Genomic DNA, 27872 nt, shown 5'->3' on the forward strand with positions numbered 1-27872 from the left:
AACCCACGTCAGGGGTTTCGTGCCGACTTGGCAACACTGTTCGGACAAGAAAGGCGAGCAGCAGCAACAGAGCAGAAGCCGGACGCCATTGAATCATCGGGAAAGGGAAAAACAACCAAACTCCAACGTGACCTTGAAGGTAAACCTATGGCGGAAACGCATTCCAATTGTGAGAAGTGAGTGCGCCAGAGTTCAGAGAATCCCTTTAAGCCACGTAGAGGCCCTGATACACGCCCCTGTCCTTTGCAGGAGAGGGAGAAATAAAGGAGGAGACGTCGTCGAGGACGAGGAGAAGAAGTAGGCGGCGGGAAGAAGAGGGAGTCATGGCGGACGTGGATATCGATCTCTACGACGACGTGGAACAGGACTTCACCCAAGTAAGGCGGCGCGGCTTCCTGCTTTTCTTTATCGGGAATCATTTGGTCTCTTGTTTTCACATTGGTGTAGTTATTTCATATCAAAATTCACAAAAATATATGAAGGTTTTTTTTGGTGGAGTCGTCTTATGCCTATACGACCCTACGCCTATGATTATTATTATTGACGTAAACTTTACCTTTGAATATTTCACACATCTATTTTATTATCACGCGAATCTGCATGCGATTTACTCTTAAAATATCCAAAAACATCCTATTATATTTAAGCCTGTTAGGTTAATTATACAAAAATAGGCCTACGTAGCCCTTATCCTAGTCCAGTATCCCCCATAGGCCTATTATTTCGGTCGACCTTAAAGTAGACCTACATGGTATCCTGATGAATTAAGTTCATTTTTATTTGATTTTATTTTGAAATTTAAAATAGGCCTACATAGCCTGCATTTCTAGTCCAGTATCCTTGATAGGCCTATTGTCATTAATGTAGCCCTACCTTTCCTTCCTGTAGGCATAGGCATTTGCGAAGGCTTAGGGCCAGGCTAGATAATTGTGGAAAAAAAAATGTTAAAGAATCTTTAATGTTAAATATTTTGAATAATTTTCTAAAAAAGAAAACATTAATAAAAATGTGCCTAGGCCTATTTGAGTCTGTGGCCAAAGGAATTACCCTAGGCCTATATCCATGAAATTAACATTAATAAATATGGAAAAAAAGCTTTAGAAAGAAATAACTTATAATATTTTGTATGTCGAAAAACTATAAAAATTGTGCCTAGGCTTATTTGCATCTGTGGCCTAAGGACTTGTCCTAGGCCTATACCCATGGGATTAACATTAATAAATAATTATGGGAAAAGTCTTTATAAATAAAAATGATTAACAAAATATTATCAATGTCTAAAAAAAATAATTAAAAAATAAAATTGTGCCTAGGCCTATTTGAGTGTGTGGTCAAAGGACTTAAACTAGGCCTATACCCATGGGATTAACGTTAACATGAGGGATTCGAGCGTCGTCCTGGGATGTAAATGTTGCATTGTCCTGTACTCCTGTAAGTGAGACTACCTCCATAGGCCTATTTTTGCGCTGTGAGCATGGTAAGATTTTGATAAGCAAAAAAAAAAAAAATCAAGTAATTTTCCTAAGTATATTCTAACAACAACAAAATTATGTAAGTTATTCTAGCAAAAAGAATTGTTGAGTAATTTACATATGTATATTCTAGTTCTAGCAAAAGAAACCCAAAGTAATTTACATTAACATATTCATACAAAAAAACACATTTTTAAGTAATTTACCCAAGTATATTCGAGCAAAAGTTTTTTTTAATCAAATAAATATAATATTTTAGGAAAAAAAGTAGTTCACGTAAGTATATTATTCTAGCAAAAAAAATGGAGTAATTTACATAAATTCTAGAAAGAAAAAAAACCATTTTCTAGGCACCATGATGATAATATTTGTCCATTGTCCAATTCAGTTTTTCCGCAAGCATGGGGTATAAGCAGTTGGTTTAGGTTAACAGGCCTGATTTTTCTTAAAACACTGAATTTCTCTACCCTAATTCCATGTTTTTTTAACTTCTTGAGACTGTTAATAATTATTAGTCATGGTAATAAGTTAGGCTAGAGCAGCATGTGACTGATCTGTAGCTACGAGTTGGTCAGATGCTTAGTAGAGATCTACTTTCAGGAGCTCTCAAGTCAGGACTAGTTGGCAGAAATAGTTTCATCTTGTGTTGGGTTTGTGGTCGTCACTGAACACTTACATATAAATTGGTTCCTTATTATTGCTATTTCTAGTTATGCTTGGCCCTACAATTAATTTCTCTTTCTCTCTGGTCTGTCTGTCAAAAATATTACAAGCTTTCTTTGGACCACAAACCCTTTGCCTTTTAGCCAAGTGGACAATCTTGAGGAGTACAAAGAAGAGTTAGCTTGCTTTTAGCTGTTTTGATATATATTACCTATTTTTTTAAATAGCAGTTTTGGTTTTATTAAAGACACTTTGTGCCACCTCTTCTCCATAACTTCCTGCTAATCTATGATGCAGATTCGTACTGGGTTTCGAGGGCTTTGCCCCTCATGGGCACCCTTTAACCTACCACAAGTTATTACTTATTACTTTTCTATCTTTGTCACTGTGAATCGGAGACCTAGGTACACACAATTAAACGTACCGTACTGGAGCATAACCTGCAAGTAGGCATCTGTGTAAGTGTCGGCCAAAGAAGCTGGTAAAAAAAAAAATAAGCGATTCCCAGTATACAGTGAAATAACCTTAGTGCCAGGAACAATAAAGCTTAAAATTGCCTGTTCACAGATGAATTCATACATTGAACCTTTCTGGCTTAAAATTTGGTAGGGAATTTTTAAGTTGATGGGCCCTGCTTTTTTGTCATGGGTGGATGGTTGCAGAATTAAAAGATTTTCTAGCGACTTATTCAAACTAATTATCGTAGTCGGTAAGGAGTGAATAACCAACCTAGTGCTTAAAAAAAAAAAAAAAAAAAAAAATGGCTGATTGTCACATTTTGTTCAGTTGTTGTATAGTGGTTGGTTGCAGTAGACAGTGCAGGTTTCAGTTTTGTTTTTTATAGCAAGTCTAAAGGGATTGATTTAAAGAATATTGAAAAAAAATTATGACCCCTTATATTGAAAAAACACTCCCCATTTCATTCAAAATTGCTAGCAGTACTTTAGTGGGAAATTTATGATTTAAATGCTCATACACAAAAGAATATTCTATGACTCATGTTCTTTATCTTCTGAATTATGTGATTAGTGTAGAGGATGCAACTCTCTGAAATTATCAGTATTACTTTTTTTTTTTTTTTTTTTTTTTTTTTTTTTTTCCCAACTAATACTGATACTTTCAATGCTCTTAAAAAGATCAAAAGAGTATTAGGATATGCGACTCTGAAGCAATGCAACCGGAAAAAAGTATCATTCATTTTATGCTCAAGTTATGAGCAGAGAAAGACTGCAGTAGGTAATGTTTATACATTTACTCCAAGCATTTGAAAAAGTATCAAATATTGCCAGAAAGATAACTATTGTTTGGAAGGGTGCTAGCAGTATTTCAGGTTTGTCTGAAATTCAGCCTTGGAGTATGTATTATTTGGGTGTTGTCACTTTTAAATATTTAATCTCTTGTCAGAATTACTTGAATAAGCAAGCAGTTTCCTTTTGCAATTGATGGTAAATATAAAGCAGATAGGAGGATCGGTTTTATATATATATATATATATATTATATATATATTTATATATATATATAGATATATTAATATAATATATATATATATATATATATATATATATACATAGTAGCCTTCTTACTATTGGCAGTTGTTATTGCACACCTGAGTGAATGTAGTCTGTCTTTAGCCTCAATCCTTGAGGGGTACCAGTGACAATGGTGCTCAGATTAGTAAAGTCCATTAGCCCATAACCCTTCTTGTCTATGTGCTTGTGTGTGAGAGAGAGAACACAAAAGGCAATACATATATAATTTCAACCATAGGGTTTGGTCCTGCAATGTTAAATTTTTATATATATATATATTATATATATATATATATATATATATATATATATATATATATATATATATATATATAATATGAAATTAACTAAAGTAGAAGTCCGAGATTCAGTAAAGCACTCACTTACGCCAGTTGATAGAATTCAGTTGATTTAAATGAGACTAGTTCAACATCACTTCAAGAATGGCAGACCATGTGGACTGGTAGGTTAACATCTTAGCTTATGAATTCACAGTTTTTAGCACAAGGTGTGTGTGTGTCACTGTACATGTGGCTCCATCTACCAGAGTCCTGCTGATCATTGCTAACTTGTAGCGGGTCTTTTAATCCCTTCGACTTTTCATTTGCAGCATCCCTGTTTTCAGTGTAAAATAAAATCTTGCTTGTCACTGTCACTGTTTTCATTGATTTTTTTATGCTGGCTTTTCTCTACTATTTTTTTGTTGAAGATTCCTCATTAAATGTAAATAGAACCACTACTGATAGGTCATTGAAGTAAAATGGAACTACCCAGGCTTTTTAGTGAGATACTTGTGCTGAAGTTTCTTTAGGAATTCAGTAACCCCCCCTCCTCTTTTTATAAGTCGATTATTTTGACATTCATAGGCATTACTTTTTAAACACAGCTTGTGAGCGTAAAGCATAGTTAGTGTCTGAGTCATGACATGAGATTTTTCTTGCTGGTCAAGAATTGACTACTTAAAAACATGAGTATCAAGAAGCCTTTTATAAAATCATGTCAGATTTGCTTGTCCTTGACAGCTTTTTCATGTTTTGGCTCAGTTTTCAGAAGAGAAGAGAATATTTTTATATATACATGCTAATCCTTAACTAAATTCATTCGTTTCATAGTCACATACTATTTGATAGCAGTGAAACGATGGGGTGTGATAAAAAGAGAGTTTTCACCAGTCGTGACCTTCAGATTGACAGTTCGGTGTTGTTCATTCCAGGATGTGAAATGAGCTGGTATGAAACGAACTCCTGCGAAGTTTCTAGTCCTGCACCCTCCATCATTCTTCATATATATTTATATATATTTATATATCATATTATTATTGTCTGAAACTTAATTTTTTGGTTTGGTTACATGTTAACAATTCCATCCTTGCTGGTTTAAATTCTCGTAGGTAGAATTTCAAATATCTCACTCTCTCTGCCAAATGTAGATCTCTCTGGATCTTTAGGAACGTTATCCAAAGACAGTTCGTTATCTTTTTTTTTCCTACATTAACTTTTGATATCTAAATCCATTGTTAAATAATATGCATATGTTAAGGCACTCAAGTGGCATTGTGAAAGTTTGGCCTGAATATTTTACTGTGTTATCTTGATTTTCAAGGCTGTGAAATATTCCAGTTTTTCCTCTCCAGGAAGCTCAATATTTGATATGTTATACAAAAATGACATGTAAATAGATCTAACATCTTATGTTTATTAAGGAGCCATTGTTCAATATAACAACACGTGAATGGTCTGTACAGTTTGTGATTGTAGGGTATTTTTTGTGCACTGTATACACCAATATAAATGTATTTCAAAAAGAAAAGAAAAAAAAAGTATGTGGAAGATATCAGGTGGCAAATTTCCTGTTTGGAGCATTGGGTTATAACCGAGGAATCTCGAGAATAGTTGTTCAAACCCTTTGTGACAAAGTACCTCTAGGGTAATAATATTAATATACAAATATTTTGCCTTTCGTTTGAGATTCCATATCCAGGGATGCTTGTAGATAAGTACAGTGTGTGGTGTATGTTGATGAAGGATTTGTGCCATAGACTTCACCATTTTCCTTAAGGTTGTAGACAAGAGTTCTTTTACTTTCTTGACATCTTAGTTCTTGGTAAAAATCTTCGAATACAGCCTTTGAGGTCGTAGTGAAATTAGAATAATGTTAACTAGCCATAATGTGAGAATAATATCCAAGGAAATGTTTATAATTTTTAGTGCTTCAAGTTTTATTGGCATCTGTAGCTGTCCGTGACACTGCTGTTATCAACATGCTATATTTTTCCTTTATTTCACTTGCAATTAATTTTTATGGGTTTGCAAAGGATTCTTATGCCTTGTTTGCTAACTTGTACACTGATGAAATATTTTTTTAATCTGATTGTATGAAAGTCATTTTTAAGATTGTTTTTAGCATCAACAAAGCCATTTCAGTTCCATACTTCAGTGCTGCATGTACTGTATGGTAATTTTATGGAATGAAAGCACTGTAGAGGTTAGAGAATATTTTGAAACTACTTAATATGTAATAACTTGAATTGGCTGGTAAAAGTTCAAGTATACAGAAAAGTTATTTTCGTTGTTCAGTTTAAATGTGCTTTCACACTAGACGTTTGTTGCTTTAGAGGGAATTGAATTTTATTAGTAAAAAGATCTGATGCCAGTCTGATGAAATGCATGGCAGGTGAAGAGGTACTATGGTTTTTGTGTGCATATCAAGCAAGTTGAAATCTCAGGGATAAATTCTGTACAGTTGATGTGAGTGTATGAAATGCTCTTCGGCATGTTTGCAGGTTTGTGCGCCCGACAGCTAATGTAGTTCCAAAATGATTGTTGATTGTTGTCATTCAAATGTTTCCATGTGATAGTATGACTTAGTACTTTTTGTGAAATATGCTTTTATAACTAATCATTTGGCCATAACTAAATGAGGCATAAAAATAGTTTCAGCACTTCACCAGTGTTGTGTTGTGAGAATCCTTTGAAAATCTGTAGAGATTATTGCCATTGGTAAGTCATTCGTTTTCGGTCCTTTGGTCCTGATTATTCACTGTTTATTTTCTATTTTGAAATGCAATACAAGAAGAGAACTTGATACCTTTATTCTCTTTTTATGAATATAGTTAGATATTTATGTATAGTAGTAGTGAACAGGCCTACTTCAAGGTTAAATGGTCTTTAGAATTTAAAGTAGTTGGTTAATGCAAAAGAGTGAAGCATAGATGTTCTATGCCCTGAATTTCTCTTCATTGGATATGAACTGTATTTTTTAACATGAACTATACTGTATCTTGTAAAAAAAGAAAGAAAGAGAAAAAGGTGTGGTATTTTATAAAGGTTGTCAGGTATGATCATACAATGTAGATATAACTTTATTTATTTATTTTTTTTTTTTTTTATTGAAACTTTAGGTAATTTTTAGGAGTTCATAGGCCTGGGAACTTTGTAACCAGCAAGGATGGTGTTCTAGATATGTAAAAAAGAAAAAATAATGCTTTGAACAAAGCTGCTTATTGTTAAAAGATAGAATAATTATTTAGAAAGTAATTATGATAACATGGTAGTTATTTGCACCATGATATGCTTAAGCAAACAGCCTTTACCAAAAAAAAAAAATCATGAAATGAATCATGATTCTTTGACAAATATTGCATAAGCTTAGTATCTGAAAAAAATTAATCTATTTTGTAATTCTTCCCTCTAACCAGAAACATAGATAACATGTAAACTTAAGTAAGGCAAACTCTATTTTAATGGAGAAAGTGTGACCATAGTCCATTTTCTTCTAAAACCTCATGTTTGTGTGACACTTTTTGTATTTGGGTCACAGAAGAATTTCATACATAGTGGGCTTCTGTGTAATCATAAAGTATCTGCCATAGTGTGACTTAATGTATCATGTTTCTTGGTAAGATACATTGGCAAAGTCCAGCATTAAATAGAATGTTGTGAAGTTATTCAAGTTTCATGAATTGATGGACACAGATAGGATTCAGATGATTAAAAAGTAATGATTTCATAGCTAACTTTTGATTCAAATTGGTGTTGACACCCAACCTTGTCAAGTTTTGGGGAGTGTTGGGAAGCCTTGCGTTGTTTACTTTTTAGCCATTTTTTTAAGGACTGAATTATGAGAACTTTTTGTTATATTTTTTGTAGATAATCAGTCTGGTTAAACCACCTTATAATAAGTCACCAATCTACCAGATTAAAATTTCAGGCTAATTGTTGTTCTTTGCAGGAATGGCAAGACAGCTGATTTTGTTTCCGATATGACATTTATATATACATTATAGATATATATATTGATAGTCTCCATGTTCTGTTTTGTTTTTCTTGTAATGTGTATACAGTTTTGACTGGATGTACTCACTTCTGAGCTTGTTAGTCATGACCACAGCTTTGTGTGCCTTTATGATCATGGATTACAATGAAACAAGATCAGATGATTGATTCCATTGTTACCTGTTAACAGAAGTTAGTATTTTCAGTTGATGACTTCATGTTCTTTTTGCTTTTGGATACATGACTGTGGTCAGTTCTGAAGTGTTTTTGTATGTTATGAGAACGTTCAGAACTGGTGTCTATTATCATTTATATTATTACTATTATTCATATAACATTTGTGACTTGTTTATTGACATTTAAGAAATATAGCATTGTTTTATGGGAGGGACAAGACATCTGTGATTGTGATTCTAGTTCTGTGAACTTCTTAATGGATTTGGAGAGAGTAGTACTATCCATAAAGTAGTAGAATTTATGCTTAAGTCCTCTTCAAGTCCTACAAGAAGTGCTTGTAGTGATTGCCATATTTGGTTTGCTTTAAAAGGAGAAATTGCTGATTGGGTAGATAATAATTACCTCAATCTGCCCAGATTCGTTGGTAACATGAGGGCACTAATGTTTATCACCATCTTCTAACTTTTAAAAATTAGGCTGATTTTCAAAAGGGGAGCTGGACATTTTCAAAAGGGGAGCTGGACATTGGATGTTTTGTAATTGGAATATGAATTATTTTCAAATTGCATTGCACCACACATTAAATAAGCTTTACTTTGTGAAGAAAATATTTGTGTAGTACTGAGTTTGCCGTCCCCTTATGAAAGAGGTTACATTTTGTCTTGTTCCATCTGTGAAACAGTGATATAAAAACATAATTAGCATATTTATATGGTAGAATGAAATCGGTATTTTGTAGGGATTTTCCATATGTAAAGCATGTGTGAAATTTTAAGTTATGGAAGTGAACACCAACACTGTTTCTGTATGTGTACAAAATATGCACTAGTTTATGATTAACAGTTTGTAATTTTATGATAAACATATCGAGGACTTGATACACACATGGTAAGATATCGCTGCTCGACTACGTAGATCTCTCTAATGCCAGTTTTCCCGTGTGACTTTTATATGAATTAGTAAAACAACAAAAAAATTTTTTGGCTCCGTCATGTCTGGTACTTTGTTTTCAAACATTACTTAAGTAAAAATGAAGAGGTATTTCAGAAGTTACTGTAGTAGTTTGGCAGTTTATTTTAGCTTTTTACTAATTAGTGCTTAGACATTTACTGAGCCCATCTCTAATGAAAGTTATGAAGAGGTTAGAAATTGTATGAGTGAATAATAATGCTTAGTCGAATCATGCCCATTGAAGCTCTAACAACAAATGACTTCCCGTTGTTATTTAGGACGACTTTGCCGACGGGGACCTGTACGATGCAGTCCTCACAGGTGGAGGAAGAGAACGGGATAGAGAAGATGCCAGTCCGGCCCCACCTACTTCGGAGCGCAATGGAGGGTCTGCTCCCTCACGACAGTCTTCCCAGTCGAGGGGTCGGTCAGTTTCATCAGAAGACAGGGCTGCTTTCTCAGGCCCAGTTCCACATAGTGGGCGGAAGTTCCAACTCTATGTTGGTAACTTGACATGGGTGAGTGTCATGCTAAAATTGGTCGCATGATTATCAGTTGCTTATATTTTTTTGTTCATAGACTGTGCATGCTAGATATCACAAAAGTAAGCAGGTGATTTGTTTATTTGCTGAAGCCACTGGAAAAGTTCAAAATGAAATGACAGTGCCTAGTACTTTTTGAAGATTGTTGAAAATACCCAAAAGTACTTGGCATTCTGTCATTTCACTTTGAACTTTCACAGTGGCCTCGGCTAATAATGTGTATGCATGGGAAGTGAAGTGGACAAACATGTTGAACAAAGTTGTCAATGGCCCATTTCTGCAAAATACCAACATTGGGAGCAGAGGAACAATATTAACAATATAGTACAGTAATAGCTTCATCTCAAAACATTGTAAAACATTTCTGCAAGATATCAGTGTTGAGAACAGAGAACAAATTATTATTTATATGCTTCTCCAAAGTCAAGTTCATTTCAAAAGTTGCACCAAAACTCCTGAAAAGTGTTGCTTGAATAAGCATGAAGAGTACTGTAACCAACTTGCAAACAATTTAGCATACAAATGGCCATCTGGAATGTAACCTAAGTATTGGTTAGTTTCTTGCCCCAAAGTGTACTCCCCTCCTCGTTCCATATAAATGTGCTTCTCTATAGTATAGTCTGGCAAATCTTGTTCTTTTACTTGACAATTTTAAACCAAATGAATTCTTATTTCAGTGGACAACAGACAATGATGTGGCCGCAGCAGTAAAGAGTCTTGGTATATCAGATTTTTTGGATGTCAAGTTTTTTGAAAACAGAGCAAATGGCCAAAGTAAAGGCTTTTGTGCCATTTCGCTGGGATCAGAAGCAAGCAGTCGTATTGTAATGGAGAAGCTGCCAAGAAAAGAAATTCATGGGATGAACCCAGTGGTTAATTTTCCAAGCAAACAAGCTCTCAATCAGGTGAGTGTTTAAACATCTATTTCTGGAGGATGTGTTACAACTTTGTCTGTTTTGTATGGTAGCAGATTATAGACGTTTGTCAAGTTCAGAAGGTTTCTATCTTTTATAAGTATCTTATTGTTAGTTTTGACATGGTTTAACATAGAGCATTTTTTATATACATACATAAATCTAAGGAATGCAAGTTTTTTTTTATATACATACTTAAAACCAAGGAATGCAGCATCCTCTCTCCCTTGCAATTTTGGAAACCTCGTAGCACTGAAATTCGTATGTTTTCAAGGAGTTGTCTTGATAGGTCCTATGACGGACAGCAGCAACCAAACTTGCACAAAAGACACACTTGTTTTAGAAAAGAGAAGTTCATATACAATACAAGAAGAATAACTGAATAGACTTATCTTGTTTTTGTTCTGTGTACGTAATTTTAGCGTGTATGTTATTCCTTGTAATGAGTTTTTCCTTTCCAGTTTGAGGCGCAAAGCAAAACCCGCTCCAGCCCTCAGCACCAGCAGCGGGGGGGCCCTGGTGGACCAGGAGGTCCTGGGGGTCCTGGAGGGCCACCTGGTAGCCATCCAGGTAACCATCCTGGTGGACACCCTGGAGGCCCAGGTGGACCTCGCATGCCCCCACCGGGTCGAGGCATGCCTCCCCCTGGCATGGATCATAGGCCGCCAGGTCCTCATGGGCCTCATGGTTCCCATGGTGGTCCACATGGCCCTCATGGACACCACGGACCTCCGGGTCCACACTGGCCCCCCCGGCCCACACGGTCCTCCACACGGGGGACCGCCTGGCCCACACGGACCTCCTAACATGGGACCACATCATGGACCTCATCAAGGCCCACCCCGAGGCCCACCACCACATAGTATGCAAGGTTAGTTTACTTATCTAGGATGGAAGGGGTGTTGTCAGTATATTCCAATATCTTGGCCTAAAAATACCTCGGCACATATTGCGTTCAGAATGGCACCAAAGTCGGTTAAAGGGAAGCGTTGATAATTAGGAAGAAAACTGCGCTTAATCTATTTTCTTGGTTTTTTATTATAGGTCCTGGTCCAAGAGGTCCCCCACCAGGCCATATGCAAAGACCCGTACATCCAGGAGGACCAGGAGCTCCTCCGCCAGGACCTCCTCGAGGCCCCCCACCAAATATGGGACCACCCCCAGGTCAGCAAGGGCCCCCACCCCCTCGCGGCCCACCACCACCAATAGATCCCAGGGCTCCACCACCTAGACCAGATTTCATACAAGGTAACCTTAGTGTAAAAGTCATTGGTATAAGTACTGTAGTTGAGGTTGCATGCTCATACTTTTAACAAGAGTAAAAATGAGAGGTGCAGCCTCAAGTTGTTGTTACCTGTGTATTGAACTTTGTAGTCCGGTTTATAAGTGCTGCTTGACAGTAAGCGCATGCTAAGTTGGAAGCCTCCTGGGGCCCCTCATGGAATAGATAGTAGTAGTAGTTATGTCATTATTCAGTAATCCTTTCAGATGATTATGTGTGAGACCCTTGACTAAATAGTGTTAAGGGAAACCCTTTTGGTTTTTAAGTTGTTGGTGTTTGTTGGCAGGTGGCTTTCCTGCCACGAGCAGCCCTCCTACGGTTCCTCACAGCTTGGCTCTCCCCACGAGGCCGCCAATGGGCCAATGTACCCCCACCACAGAAATATATGGCAGTGGTAAAGCTAGACAATTGCAGTTACACTGCATTGGATAAGAGATGTGTGTGGTGTGGGTTGATTCATTTTCCCTTTATCCTTTACTTCAATGACTCATTTTTAAGCCAAAGGAACTTTTCCATTTAGACTAAAGTGCCTGGATTTGTTTTTAGCCATGTTTATTAACATTAAGTAGTGGCACTAGTCGATTCATGCTATCCTTTATTAGAACTTGTGTTGAATTTAACAGATATTTCAAACCAAAGTGAATAGCATGCTCTTGTTATTAATGTTGAATTTACTGACTCCAGTTTAAATGTTTAATATTCAGGAGTTGATCCATAATTTTGCTGTTTTCTATTTTGAACATTATTTTTTCTTGCCTGTTGTATTTTAACATTTTCCTACATTTGTATATTTGGCCAGTTTTATAATTAATGATGATAAAGTGGACTCAAACTTATTTGTTCCTGGAATGTTATGTTGAAATTTACCGCACTGGTGTAAATATGTTTGTGTGAGCAGGTAGCTCTGTTCTGTTGTGTTGTAGCCATTTACAAACAGACAGCTTTATTTTATTTTTTTCTACCATTGTGAATTATATAAAAACTAATTTATGTAATCAGGAGTGAATAGTTGAATAAGCAAGAATTAAGAAAAGAATTTTAACAGCATGCTAGGATTTCCCGAGTGGTTTTATTGTGAAATTATAAGCTAAGTTTCAGTTGAGGGAAAAATGCAAGAAACTTGTACTGGTGTGAATGTAACTTTCATGGTAGTTGCAGTAGGCATAATCATCAAGTTTTTGACAGGTTTAGCATGCTTATATCTTTCTGCAGTAACTGGTCAGTTTCATCTTGGGATTTGCCATCCTTGTTCTCTTTCATTTCTCATCTGTTCCCCTCGCATGTCTTCCTTCAATATCCACATATGCTCAAAACTGATTAAATTTATTATATTGAAAACTTGGACAGTGATGTCAATTTTATTACTAATCAAGTTCTCTTTTGTAGTTTATGAAGTGGGCATTGGAATTGGTCCAGGTTTATTATTTTATTTCATATTAATCTGATTGATATTCACTTTATGAAGGTATTTGAAGAATCACTTTGTAATCTTAAGTAACCATAGATTATCATCAAATGTCGGAAAAATGACCACACTTCATTTATGATTTTGTACATGATTGAAAAAGTTGTCAGTTGTAATGTTAAAGCATATATTAGTAGTGTGTTATTGTAGATGCAGTTATAGAACATTAATAATTGAGCCTAGGTGTGTGTTTCATTGCTCATTCAACTATTCACTCTAGTTAATGAGTAATTCCTGAGGGGATGTAATTGTCTAGGACAGTTTATTCCCCATTGGAATATGTTCTTGATTTGTTTCTGGAAACATTTCTTCATCCCATTTGTTCAGTGTTTCAGCTACCTTGCAAGAGGAAGACTAATGCCAATAGTGCATATAGTAGATTGTTTTAGGCAGGTACTCAATATACATAAACACCTATATACTGTACAGTTGACATGATTTATATAAATTAATGTTGCTATTGTTTGCACATGTATCATATACAGGTGTACACAAAGGCAAGGGACAGTATAAATGTATAACTGTAGTGCTTCTTAAGACTTCCAGAAAAAAAAAGGTTACTTAAAATGGTAAAGTACTACTAATCTGTATTTTCTGTAAAATAGAATTTTTATTGTAATTATTAATGCAGTCGTGGCTTTATAGCAGTGCAGGGTCTTTAGTAATCATATCCTGAGTGTACACGAGTATAAATACACATTTTCAAAAACTTCAGTCTTGCATATTCTTGCATGTGTGTTTGAGGGCTCTTGAATTAGTAGTTACTAATAATTTTACTGAAGTGTGGTACCCAGAAGCTTCCATTTGGTTAAGCCAACTTTGCAATGCTCATGATGTTTTTAGCTATAAATTGAGAGCTAAATTAAAGGTGTTCATGTCATCTCTCTCAAGAGTTGTTCACCTGGTATGCCATCACCTTTTCCTGGCCCAGTTTGTTGCAATTGGCTAAATTTTCTTAGATTTTCAAATGTGTCCAGGACATAAGTCATTGAACAGTTCAGTTGGAGGTTTGTCATTACATGAGATAGGAATTCAAATTGGGCTTCCTGTGCAAACCCTTATACATACACATTTGTAATTGTGACTGAATGTTCTCTGGCATTGCGCTCTTTAACAAGCAGATCACTAGCAGTACAGCACTACAATACCTTGAACCCTTGGTGCCCATCAGTCATCTGCTTGTATTATATAGCATATATAAGGCTTTTAAGCCAAGAACTGGAAGGAAGCTGTTGTGCAAGTGTTTGGCTTGCACGAACAAACATTTTAGGTTATGGATGAGCAGCATGAAATTTGGAATGGCCATCATTCATGTATTTTTTGTTGGTACCGTTGCCCTCTAGTTTCACTCAAGTATCTATGGCAGTGTCTGACACCACATTGGTAAGTGACAATGACCAAAAAATGACGGGCTAGGTGGGTCCTTAGTTGTGTAGTTAAACTAAAACCTGCTCCTATAGCGTATGTTACCTCTCTGGTTAGGAGATGTCATACAATTAGTCCAGTACATCCAAAGGTGTAGGACAGTAGCTGCTTCAAGCTTGTTGTCCAATCTGTTCAGCCAAAACCAGTCCATTGTCTTTTCAGACCACCACCTCTTGCTTGCCAAAGACAGTCTAGTTGTGAATGACTCAAAGCTCTTGCTGAATAAATAAATCTGGAAGTTGGTTATATTGACAAATGTTGGCAATCCCATACTGATGGAAACTGAGGCAAGAGTTGTATGGATACTGTAGGCTGCAGGTAGCACTATTACTGATCTTTGTTTATCAGTTGGGAACATAAGATTAAAAATATTGATACAGGTTTTCTGCTGTGTTGTAAAGGAACATGGGTTGTGATAAAATATCATAAGTATGATACATTAGAAATATGAATTTCTCAGGCCCAGGAGAACTCATAAAACAGCAGCTTTCAGGATCATTTTGCTAAAGTAGCAAGACAATTTTGCTGTAAAAAGGATTCATTTTATTCATTTCTTGAAAAGAACAGTTTATCATTGTTATAAAATGTCAAACAGGCCCATACAGAGGTGATTTTCAAATTGTATATAATAACTGAAATTTTTGGGCGCACCACCTTAAGACAATGTGATGGTGGCTATTGATTGTTTTGTGAACGAATAGATACAGGTACACCACCAATTTTTAGGGAAAGGATATGGCACCTATTTTAGTCCAGATCCAAATGTCAGAAATGCATTCTAAATTCATTCTGTTTTAAATTAGTATAGGGTTGCCAAGGACAATGGGTAATGTTGTCCACATCTGTTTAATAATTTAAGCAGGAAGAATTGGCCATGATCCCATAATGATGTCTAAATACAAACGGTTTCACTTACGACAAGATTATGTTCTCTTAAACTCTTGTATAATCATCCTCGTGAGTTCACTTTTGTGTGGGGTATTTTGATGCTGTTTCCATTCTCTCATCAAGTCCCTAGTGTACATCTAGTTTATACAGTACAGTGCAGTTTGTAATTAAACAGTAGGTGGAATACTACCTTACTTTGTTAATTGTATCTTAGATAATTTCTTTAATTTATTTAAAGCACTAATGTTAAGTCACTGTCAAAGTTCAAATAGCACATTAATCAAGTTGATGTGTAGTCTTTACAATAGAATGTGATCTGGTATCTGTTATGACACTTGTTTCCCAGCTGTGTGTGTGTGTGTTAAAGAGTTCTCACACATTTGTCTTGGTACTATTAAGCATCACAAGATTGAGGGAATCTTTGGGCATTTAATTTTGCATGAATCTGAACCTTTTCCTTAATTTTGATGACTTTTTAAATGTACAGTTTGCAATATTGTACATTTTCCCACACTTCTTTTATTAATTCTGTTGCTTGCCATGTAACAATTGGAATTCCGATGCTTATCCTATACATTCTGCCACCTATAATTTTCATTACTGTTCACCAGTCAATATGTGCAGACACAATATCTAATCATAACAGTACTGCAAAGTGTACAGTAGGTATACGTATACGTATATTTAAAATAGTAGAAAATTCCTTATATTTTTATAATAATCACTAACAATACTGCAGGCTAAGCATACATTTATGTATCTTGACCAGCAAGTATTTCAGAAATACAAAGTTTTTGTCTGCTCCTTTTATCACAAAGTTATCTTAGTAATTAACCTTTAGTATTTTTCAGTATTCTTGTATGAATAGTTTCCTACTACTGCACACTAGTATTATTAAATACATTATGTACAAGTAGACATCCACCATACATTATGTACATGTAATCATTTACTATGTCTTTTTTTTTTTTTTTTTTTTTTTTTTTTTTTTTTTTTTTTTTTTTTTTTTTTTTTTTTCTTTTTTTTTCTTTTCAGTAGTAGACTGTTACAGCTGGTTTTATATTAATTGACTTGCAGCACCATTATTTTTTTAGATATACAAATAGGAAAGGTGATAAAAAGTTTCTTTAATGTAATAATTTCATTGACTGCTGCAACAAGGTAATATAGTATGTATGTCTAATAGAAAACAAAGTGTCATTAACAAAAATTGCACAAATCAGAATCTTGAATCATCCATGCTTTTCATTGTTGTCGAGAGAATCTTCAGCTCGGTTTCCTGTTGTTTGACTGTGTGTCGGGGCTTGGTCCAATTTGCGAGGTCTTATGGAGAGGCATGAGTTGTAGAACCATAGGAAGTTAAGTGGGGAGTCCCTTATTTGAAGAAAACACTTAGCATCATGTATGTAGTATGTCTGAATTTTAAGTATTTTCAACCTTGACAAACCTGTTGAGGTTCATGCTTTACAACATTCCAAGAACTTTGTTTTTAGAAATAAACAACCAACCCCTTTTTTGTGAACTTGCTCTTCCTCTCTCTTCATACATCTTTTGTTCTTCCTCATGAACTCGGTCTTCATATATCTCTTGTCATTTCTTTGCTACAAAGTTTTCTTGCTCTATATTCTCTATTTGGATGGTGACAGGTTGTAAGGTACTGTATGTGTTTGGAGAAATGAAACCGTAATCTGAGAAGTTTTATCCCCTAATCATTTGTTCTTCAAAGGTGTAAAAAAGCTTAGTTCTATTTAAAATGCAGTTAAAGTTTTTCTCTCTTAGAAAGTAAGGAAAAGTTACAATTTTAATACCTGTGAATTCAGTGTTGCTTGACTTGTATGAGAGTCCATATGTCATTTTACTCAACTACATTGTATAGTCTCAGTATTATTTACATTGTATAGTTTCAGTATTATAGTCTTATCACTTGATATTTGATAAATGCCAAGAATGGTGTAATAATTAGTTTGTCAAAAAAAAAAAGCAATATGTACACCAAAGTATCTTCTGCTTTACATTTACTATTCCAATTTATGCATCAGGTGAGGTAAGCTTAACACTTAATGTTTTCCACATGACATATTTTTCATTCAATCAGACTATATCCTGCGACAGCGTATGATGTATCCTATGGCAGGTTTCATAAGCACTGTTGTTATTTAGAGATTTTTTTTTTTCCCCAATGTATTGTTCTTTGCATCAATATATATATTTATTTTTTTTCGTTCTTTCTTTTTTTTTTATGTGAGATTGTTCATATTTGAACCTGTTAAGGAAACCATTAGATTTCAGTGGAAGAAATGTCGATGAACTGCAAGAGTATAGCTTTCATAAAGATTAGTGTAAAAGGATATGGATTTGTTTCATCAGAACTATTGATCATAAATTGCCTTTGGCCCATTTTCACTGGACTCTTAGTTTCACAATTAGTTTCATAAATTTCCCTGCTCTTAGCTTATTCCTGCCTGTCCTTCAAGCCAGCAATGTGAGAAGAGAAAGAGTTTTTGAAAGAGGCCTGGTTAAACTACCAAAAAGTTATATACTGGTATCACTTACACAGCAGCTTCAGTTTAATGCAAGTTCACTTTTGCCAATGACATACCTCTTATGTAAAATGTTTTTTTATTGGTCCACTTTAAGTTAACTGTAGCCTTGCCTTCCTCCAACCTAAATAGCAATTCAGGCAATATATGATTAATTTGGCTGTGATGAAACTTGTTTTTATGACTGGCGACCTGATATCCCCGCAGGTTGAATTTTTTTAACTATGCTTTAATGACAGTGGCGACCTGATATCCCCGCAGGTTGAATTTTTTTAACTATGCTTTAATGACAGTGGCGACCTGATATCCTCACGGGTTGAATTTCTTTGCTTAACCAAAAATGTGTGACAGAACCATAGAGAAATATAAGAGTAAGCAGGTCAGCATGTGTACAAAGAATTTTCCTGTATCATGACTAATGAGGCCTGATTTGGCTTGGATTTCAGTGTCAGCAGAAATAAGGCAAAATTGACATAATGTCACTGAGTTTGCAGGGAAGAACTCTTCTTGTGTTAGAAAAAGTGTTTATGGTTAATGGAAATGTACTTTGATCCTTGTAGAGTTGCGTACAAAATGGCGTTTTAAACTCAGTATTTTCTTGTCAATGCAGATTATTAGATGCGTAAGATTTGTGCAGTTTTTATGTAGCCAGTTAACACCTATCAAAATTTAAGGCAGTTTGCTAGTTGTGCTCATGTTTCATATTTTGGGGGGACATAACTTTGTATTTTCTAAGTTTGTTAATGAAATACATCGTATTATTAGAGGGCTGCATTTGGTTTTCCTTCAATTTGAAAATTTTTGAAAGCAAAAACTTTTGGATTATACTAGTATTCAGTACTGTAGAGAGTCTCTATATATATCTATAATATCTATATATATATATATATATATAGTATAGTATATATATATATATATATATATATATATAATCCTGAAATGTTTGGAACTGTCAGGTTGTTTATGTTTACTTAAAATTTGGAGTTTCATCATAATGAAAGGTATTTGAAAAAGTTAATTGCAGTTAGGTATTATCTTTATCTTGATTGATTTGCTAGTGATTAAGGGTAAAAAAAAAATTAAATTAATTTGCATGAAGAGTTAGCTAAAACTGTATTAACAGTCCAGTTAATTTTGTTTCTAGTGCTGCATGCATTGCACAACCATTTAAACCAAATACAGTATCCTTTCAAGGTTCTCTTAGAGAAAAATCTAGTGTGGGGGTGCTAGTTTGATGTAAGTAATCAGGGATAGACCATATTTATGCAGTTTCTTGCAAATTGGTTTAGATTGGTTCCTTTATGTCAGTAGACAGAAGTAGCTTCTGTAAAGTTTCTCACAAGTTTTGCCTCCAAAAACAATGTTTTCATATTTCTGGCATTGCTTGTGGAGTAACTCTTTGTTTTTAAGCTGTGCTTTTCCTATATGCAGTTGACCATTTTTGTTGTTCATGATTGTAATAGTTTTGTGTTTTATTTCTAAGGATTGAGAAAGGAAAGGATGAGTAGATATTTCAAAGTAATTCGTAAATTTTAGTGTTGATTGGATGTTAAAAAAGTTACCATATATAGTAGGTCTTGCAATTGACTATTTTTAGTGTATGGTAAATGGCTCCTATCACTATTATTATGAGTGTAGTTGGTTAAGCAAAGAGAAATTGTTGCTCATGCCAACTACTCAGACATATGTAAAACCACTTTTGAGCAAGTGTTAGCGGCCAGCCCTCTCGGCAGAAGACAAATTGGGGCTTTGCTGCGGACTTGAATATTTTGTATGATGTTGTCTTACCACCTCATGGTAATGTAATTTCCCAGGTCCTCCTCCACATGGTGCTCCTCCACCTCATGGCCCCCCTCCTCCTGGAGGTGCTCCTCCAGCACCGCACGTCAACCCAGCTTTCTTTCCACCTCATGGTGCTCCTCCACCTCCAGCTGCACCACCAGCTCATTACGGCCCTCCTCCGCCACCTCCACATCAGGTATTGCTCATTGTGTACTCTTTGAAATCTGTATGTTGTTATTTGGATTCGTATTAGCTTTATTACAGTACTCCTATGATTGTTACCATTGTTACAAAGATGTGTGTCTAGTTTCTATATTTGGTCTCAATGAAACTTGAATAAACTTGGATAAGAATTTCCTTTGAAGTTGGTATCTTTATGTATTGTTACTTTTTGTGTAAGAGTTGTGTGTGTGAACTCAGACAGGTGTTGTTTACACCTTTTAGGAGGGTTTTATTTTTTATTTTATTTTTTTCATGTAGATGATGTATTTCTATATTTGAAATGGTTATTACTGTTCAGTAGGCAAGAAAAATGCATAATATAATGGTTAGTTATGTAAACATTGGCAGGCTTCATAGGTGGTGCCTTTTTTACTCATTTCTCTGAAGGTAATTGTAGTTACATTATTTACATGAAATTGATTCTTATTTATTTATCTGGAACCTGAATGTAAAATTAGTAATTTAAAAACATTCTTACATTCCTAACCAATTAAGTCCAGCTATTTCCGTATTAAAATTTTTTTTAAGGAAATGCAATGTTGAGTAATTACGGATAAGGCAAGGGTTCAGTGTATTATCCAAGTTGTATTTTGTTATATTGATCTTGATTATAACACTCCAACATGAAGATTGCATAGCATGTCAGGAATTGTTTTGGAAACTACTATTAAATGACCTGGGAGATTTTAGGTTTTGACGTGGTTATAATTAATGTGCTGGAAAATATACTCCCTAAAAAATTTATGAATAGCAGCAATTGCAATTTTAATCTATAGGCACCCCTTTGTAATTTGTAATTACGTTTAAGAGTTTAAGAATTTGCAGTGTGGCCCTCATAAAAGTCCTGTGAAGTAGTAAGCCACGTTTTCTTTCTTGTTAGCGAGAAATTTATACTGAAAATTTTATGACCATTTTTCATAAGCATGCTACCATTATGATTTTGGATTAACTTAAGGTTCTGTATTATAGTAAGCAAAATATGTCTTTTAGCTAGATACATCCCTTGGGACTGTATTCCTTACAGTGTGCCTTGTGTGGCACACTAGGCACTTTTTAAAAAAAAAAAGTTTTGTGCGGCATTCCTTTGGCCCCTTGCTGCATTGCTCTCTCTCATTACTGACGTGCTTTCAATTATGCTCACATCTCTTATAGTTTTCCAACTTGAATGTTATCATGCTCCAGTTTTCACACCCTTGTTAAAAAAAATACTAGTGTACAGCTAAGTGCAGCCTTGTCAAAGGAAAGGAGAAAGAAGACTATGGTGTCAGTTGTGCTACTTTTTAATAGCATAATAGCATTAGTTAGAATACTACTAGGGCATTAATCATCTGTTCATTCATATACAGTATTAATCAGGTTTGGTTTGCTTCCTCACTCGATGGATGCGTTATTTATGGGCCATTAATGCTTATGAAAATCCTGAGAAATTTTAGGCTAACTGGTCGCCATATTAAACTCGTCATTCCACATTAATCAGTATCCAAAATGTCAGCACCAAGTTGCAGATTTGAACTTAGTCATGTAAATAATGCTACAGTATTATGTATTAGAATTATACAAAAAAAAAAAAAAAAAAAAAAAAAGTGTTGTAACATACTAAAACTTGTCATGTTGCTGAATTAAACATTAACATTAGCACCGATAGTCTTCCCCACATAACCCTTCCTCCAGATTTAAGATGCGACTACTTGTTTTTAATTTTAATGTTTTATGCTTGTATTTTATTCACCAATGAAATGTAGGAAGTGAGTATGATTTTGTAAATGCATTATCTTGCTGGTTTTTGTCAGTATTCATCCTGTGTTCAGTTATGTACTGATAATGATATTAATTTTGTTTAGCTTTCAGCTAGCAGTTCATTTTTACCCGTTACATTAAAGTGGAGTCATCTTTAGCCTAGGTTTATAATAACCACAACAGTAGATCTAAAGCCTCCCTTTTTCCTGTGTGACTATAAATAGAATGTGAAAGTAACCCTTAAGAAATTCCATGGTCTTGGTGCACTGAATTACTTAAGCTTTCTACATATTTCATGAATGCACGCAACATATAGGGCATAGCGTGTTTCATATTGTCATTTAACCACAAAATCTATTTTTTGGAGGTGTCCAAGAAAAATGTTATCATGTGATTTAAGTTTAAAACTGTCACTTACTTCTTTTTCAGTACTTTTTGGTAGATTTTTAAGCCTTTAGTATTTTTGTAATGTTTAAAATTGCTATCCATCATAGCAAAGTTTGTTGGACAAAATGGAAAGCCAATTGCAAATTGTGTATTTTGAAGTTATCATAAATGAATGGGCTTTCTTATTGTCATTCTAGTTACTTTTTGTTTATTTAAATCTTTACCTTCCATTCACTTACATATATCTCGCTCATTTGTTTGATTCCAAGTATAAACTTAGTCGTGTAACTTACTAGTGACTTCGGCTTCCTTGTAAAGAAAGAGCAGGACATTTTCAGTAGTCCCTTGTGTGCAAAACAAATTATTTTTCTCCTTTTAATGACAATGAATTTTAATAGAAAGTTTTCCTATAAAAAGTCTATTTGTATAGCTAATTCCGGCCATCTGATGATCAAAAGTTTGCAGTTTCCTATAATGATAGTGACAGTTGTCAACAAAATATACATAGCATACTTACGTTGTATATGCATGATGCACAGTACCACACTCAAATAAGCATGTGAGTTCTTAGGTTTTCTGTTTCTATTGTAAATTTGAGTATGCCCTCACAGGTAATTTTCCCTTTGACAAGTTATGTGGTGGACTTCTTGAAAATGTCTGTTTCATAGTTTTTCATGCTTTGATTTGTAAAAGTATCTATGATCTCTACAGTGTTTATTGTTGCTTTGAACTATTTTAAATTCTTTCATTTTGCATCATTTAGTGTCCAGTGTGAAGAGTGCTAAACACCATGAATCACATTGCTTTGTACGTATGGCTTGTAGGAAAGACTTTAGAACAGAGAAGGATCATTGACTTGAGATTATTTTAACCCTAGGGGGTAGGAAATAAAATTACAGTATGCCCAAAACAAAAGCATCTCCCAAGTATTGTTGGCTGGCTTGCAGTAATTGTATGAAGCCTTTGAGCTGCTGAGGAAGCACACCTATGGTTGGCAGTTTTTATTTATATATATTCTTTTTTTATCTTTTTCTTTTTCTAACTTGTACTTTTTATATAGAAACCTTTTATGTTGGGTTTCTTTTTCTGTTCTTCACATGCTGTAAGTTTCAGTTGCGTATATGCTCATATAAGGTTTGCTTCTCTCAAGCAGTTGTCATTACTTTTATTTTAAAGAACCAGAAGTTAAATTATTTTTTATTAAAAGACCAGCCCTGTGAACCTGCCATGAGTAAGTTTTTTTTTTAATCTGTTGTCTGGTTAAACTACTTAACAATTGATTTTGACCTTGAATGCAAGAAATTTCAGTAGAGAGAATGGAATACCTCCAGGTTTGGTTGTTTTATAATAGCTGAAAGGTTGATGTAAGTGGTTACAGCCTTATTTGATATTGTCACCTCAATTCATTACGTTGCTGAATAACCACTGGTTCCATGCAACGTAAAAACACCATACAAACAAACCTCAATTCATTAGAAAGTTAAGATGATGTGCCACTTTATTTTTGGGAATTAATTTTAAAATGGTAAGATTTTAATAGATGTTACAAATAATTGGCATTCATCAACTTTGTAACTTTTATCCCTGGATGTATGATATAAAAAAGTTAGTACTACTGCATTTGGCATATCTTACTGAGCACAGTTTCGGTTAGGCTTGAGGTTATATGTCGGCTCGTAGCCTCACACTGCTTATAAATATGTAGTCTTCTCTCTTAACTTTGGAAATTAAAAGGAATTTGGAGACATCATAGAAAAATTTAATGCTTGAATATGTTTAGTTATGAATATAGTGATTGCAAATACTATGCAAATGTCTTGTGTAGAGGTTGCATGTCTTGTTTTTCTCCCAAGGTATTTCTTTGTTGATCAGTGCCATTTGTTGCCTTAAATAGCCAGTTTTTTTTTTTTTTTTTTTAACCAGCCATAGTTTATAAAAACTGATGATACTTAGTTAATTATATATCAGTCCTACTTTATTTTATCTTTTAATATGTCCAATTTGGGATTAATTTTAGGTTGGTGGTGGTGTGTATTTCATATATGACACTCAAAATGCAAATTGCTGTGGTCAAATGCTTATGGCAAGATTTCTTGAATTGTAGTTTTGTTTTGAGGGTTCTTGCAGTTTTACCATCCAGATTTATACTTTATCTTTGTGTTCCTACTTAATTCTATTGGAACAATGCTGTAGAGAAATACATAAGTTTAATTGTTCTAATATCAAATGTATTTTGTATGTACTATATACGTTTATTTATTAGTGAGCAAATGCGGTCCTGTATAGCAAGCAGTTACTGTTGTCAATAAGGTATGACTTCAGGACAAAGGTTTTATTATTATTTTTTTTTAATACAACTATAATATATCCAAAACATAAAATAGTGCTATAAGAATTGTTTGTCCCCGGAGCATTTAATTTCCTGAAGAAATGTGATGCAAAATAAAAAGTACAGATACCCCAAGAGGATGCAAAACGGCACACATTGTAAAAGCTGACCCACAAGGAATGTTCCACCACAGCTAATCCATACCTGCCATGAACTTGGTTGTAAACCCAGTTTCATTCTTAGTTGAGCTGCATCTGCTGCATTCCTTGTCAGGTACAACTCAAGCGTGAACTTTTCATGTTTGCCCGACGACGTAGCTCTGAAACAATATCGTTTCCTTACAGCACAGCGGTTACGGAGGGGGTGACCACCGCATGGATGGGCCCCCACCCTTGTCAGAAGCAGAGTTTGAAGATATCATGAACAGAAATCGTACTGTTTCCAGTTCGGCAATTGCAAGGGCCGTTGCTGATGCCTCGTCCGGTAAGTTTCTGATCATATCACATGAAAAAAGTTTCCAATTGTTAAATGAGGTTTGAACCAGCCCGAGAAGAGCCATTGTTAGGCTCAGAGGTCTGAATAAATTAATCCTTTATAAAAATAGTAAATGAGGTTTGTCATATGTAAGTACTTTCTCATCCAGATATTTCCATTTGTGCTAGATTCTTTGAGAAATATCTTAACTTTGTGGATTAGTAACTTTTTTTTTTTTTTTTTTTTTTTTTTCCCCTCAAAATAAAGTAACCTTTCCCAACAGAACTGTTTCGTCAAGAATGTAGTGTTGAGTTTTATGTTTTCACAAATTAACAGTAAATACCTGTATTCTTCAGGTGAATATGCAAGTGCTATTGAAACACTTGTAACTGCAATATCTCTCATCAAGCAGTCCAAAGTTGCACATGATGACAGATGTAAAATTCTCACAAGTTCCCTACAGGTGAGTTGATGGTAAAACTTTTTTTTTTTTACACATATATAATTATTATTATTATTGTTGTTGTGGTTTTTGTTGTGGTTATTAATATTATTATTATTGTGTCCAAACCCTTTGGCATTCTCCAAGAATATCTTTGTAAGGAGTAGTCAACATTTATCTGTAGGAATGACATGTAAGACTTTATGAAATGGTGCAATCATTAGGTGATCTGTAGGTGTTGTGTAGTATATCTGTAATTTTTTTATTTTGTCCGTTCTCTCAGGATACATTACATGGCATTGAAGCCAAGAGTTATGGGTCTAGTAAGCGAAGGGAGAGGTCACGTTCTCCAAGCAGCAGAAGACACAGACGTGAGAGGTCAAGGTCCCGTGAGAGGGAATATCGAGACCGATCAAGGTCACACTCTCGTGACAGGGAGTATGAACGTCACCGCAGTGAAAGGGAACGTGGAACTTCTGAGAGAGCTGACCGCGAGCGAGATTATGAACGTTCGTACAGCCGAGAAAGGGAGTACGACAGAGCCAGAGAACGTGACCGTGAGAGAGACAGAGACAGGGAAAGGTAAGTGATTTGCTTCCTGCTGATGTACATCCTGCTCCTTGCATTTCTTCTGGTTTTCAGACTCCACTATTTGTAATCCATTCTACATAGCCACATTCTACATACCTATTTTGGCAATCTGGTTGGGAGTGAAGTTTGTCAAATCAGTGGATTGAATACTTATGGGAGATTATACTCATTTGTTACACTTTAGAATATATGGAATTGGAAAATTTTTAAATTTACAGCCTTAGTAGGTAAGGATTCTGCAGCTGACTGCGTCCAAAATGTTTCAGATATTACGATGAGAGATACAGAGAACGGGATGCAAGGCGGGAGCGCATTGAAGAGAGGCCCACGCGCGAACGCATAGAAGAAAGAACAACTCGAGAAGACGTCAGAGAACCTGTCAGGGAGCGGGAGCGAGAACGCGACAGAGACAGGGACAGGGAACGGGAGAGGGAGCGCGAGAGGGACGTGAGAACTCGCGAGGAAAGGGAATCATCGTCGCACCGCTCATCTAGGCATTAGGGAATGCAATAATTAAGGGAGAGAATCGTATACAAGTTTATATACACTATGACACAAAAGAAATTTAGTGGTGGTGTGTTCCAATGAACAGTGGCCCTCCTGGCACTGGAGATGTTGGCAGGGTAATGGATGATTGATAGTTTGCTCATGACACTTGTGTGAATGTGACAGAAGACATGAATGGATAAACAGTTTATATAATAGATGATTTGCATTTTGAATTATAGTGATAAAGTTGCAGTGCACTTTATGCAGCTGATCGGGGAATGTACTTGCTGTACCTCACTGTGGTTTTATGCCTTTTGTTAGGGTTTTGTGACAGTCCGTCACTTGTGTTCTCTGCAGGCCATCAGTTGTAAATGTTGTGGATATTAGTAAGTTTCATAGCCATCCACAATTTAAATATTTCAACACTTGTAATTGTGCACCAGAATTTGAGTCTTGGAAAAGTTTGGAAAATATTTGTCATACTGAAGAATTCATAGTTTGTGTTGTTTGCTATTGCTGTTTGTTTTTTGTAATAAAAGAAATTAAGAGATTTAAGGAGATAATGAAGCTTGTGTATTATTATTAGCTTGAGAGTTTTAGCCTGACCACAGGGTTTCCAATTTTTTTTTTTTTTTTTTTTTTTTTGGGGGGGGGGGATGGGATGGAGAGCAGGGGTATATTTTCTTTTGTCCAGTGGCTGACCTTTAGGTCACCGTCCAGTGTATTGGCACCGTAATTTTTTTTTTTTTTGTTATCAGTGACCTTTATTTTTTTATTATTATCAATATAATGGTGACAGGCTGAAGAATAGTACAATAGATAGTTGACTTTCACACCAGAAAGTCGTATGTTAGCAGTGCTTCATATAATTTTTGTTTAAATAAAAGTTATGAAGTAGAACATTATTTGATTTACCTTAAAAGAGTGTAATTTTCTTTATGTAGCTAATTGTCAGGATTATGAAAAATAAATGTGGTCCAGTATTATGTACATAGTGCAGGTCATGTTATCCTGAAGTAATAATTTTTTTTCTCAAAGACATCGGATACTGATATGGGTCTGTAACAAATTTTACTTCATTGGTTATACAGTAATAAAAGTGCCATATATCCATTTTCCTTGTCAGTTACTGTATTTCCAATGCACTTTAATCATGTACACACATCGTCTTGACCTTCTAAGTGTCCTTTCAGTCCAGTGAGGTAACACAAATGTTCCCTCCTGTATTCATACATTTTTAACAAACCATTAAGGACCAGTTCAGAGCCTTCAAACTGGACCTCTCTTTTCACTGA

General features: G+C 35.1%; 1 protein-coding gene across 1 annotated transcript; it reads left to right on the forward strand.

Moving 5' to 3' along the window:
- Nucleotides 1–27477, forward strand: LOC135207791 (cleavage and polyadenylation specificity factor subunit 6-like). The gene is given in 13 exon segments (XM_064239615.1): nucleotides 1–139; nucleotides 250–377; nucleotides 9347–9586; nucleotides 10288–10515; nucleotides 10986–11275; nucleotides 11277–11395; nucleotides 11569–11772; nucleotides 12093–12200; nucleotides 19939–20102; nucleotides 24926–25064; nucleotides 25412–25518; nucleotides 25781–26079; nucleotides 26355–27477. Coding segments are annotated over 12 exon segments (2187 nt in total). The 5' UTR covers nucleotides 1–139; nucleotides 250–323; the 3' UTR covers nucleotides 26590–27477.
- Nucleotides 27478–27872: the final 395 nt, after the last annotated feature.

Source organism: Macrobrachium nipponense, chromosome 34 (assembly GCF_015104395.2).
Source record: "Macrobrachium nipponense isolate FS-2020 chromosome 34, ASM1510439v2, whole genome shotgun sequence".
Classification (NCBI taxonomy): Eukaryota; Metazoa; Arthropoda; class Malacostraca; order Decapoda; family Palaemonidae; genus Macrobrachium; species Macrobrachium nipponense.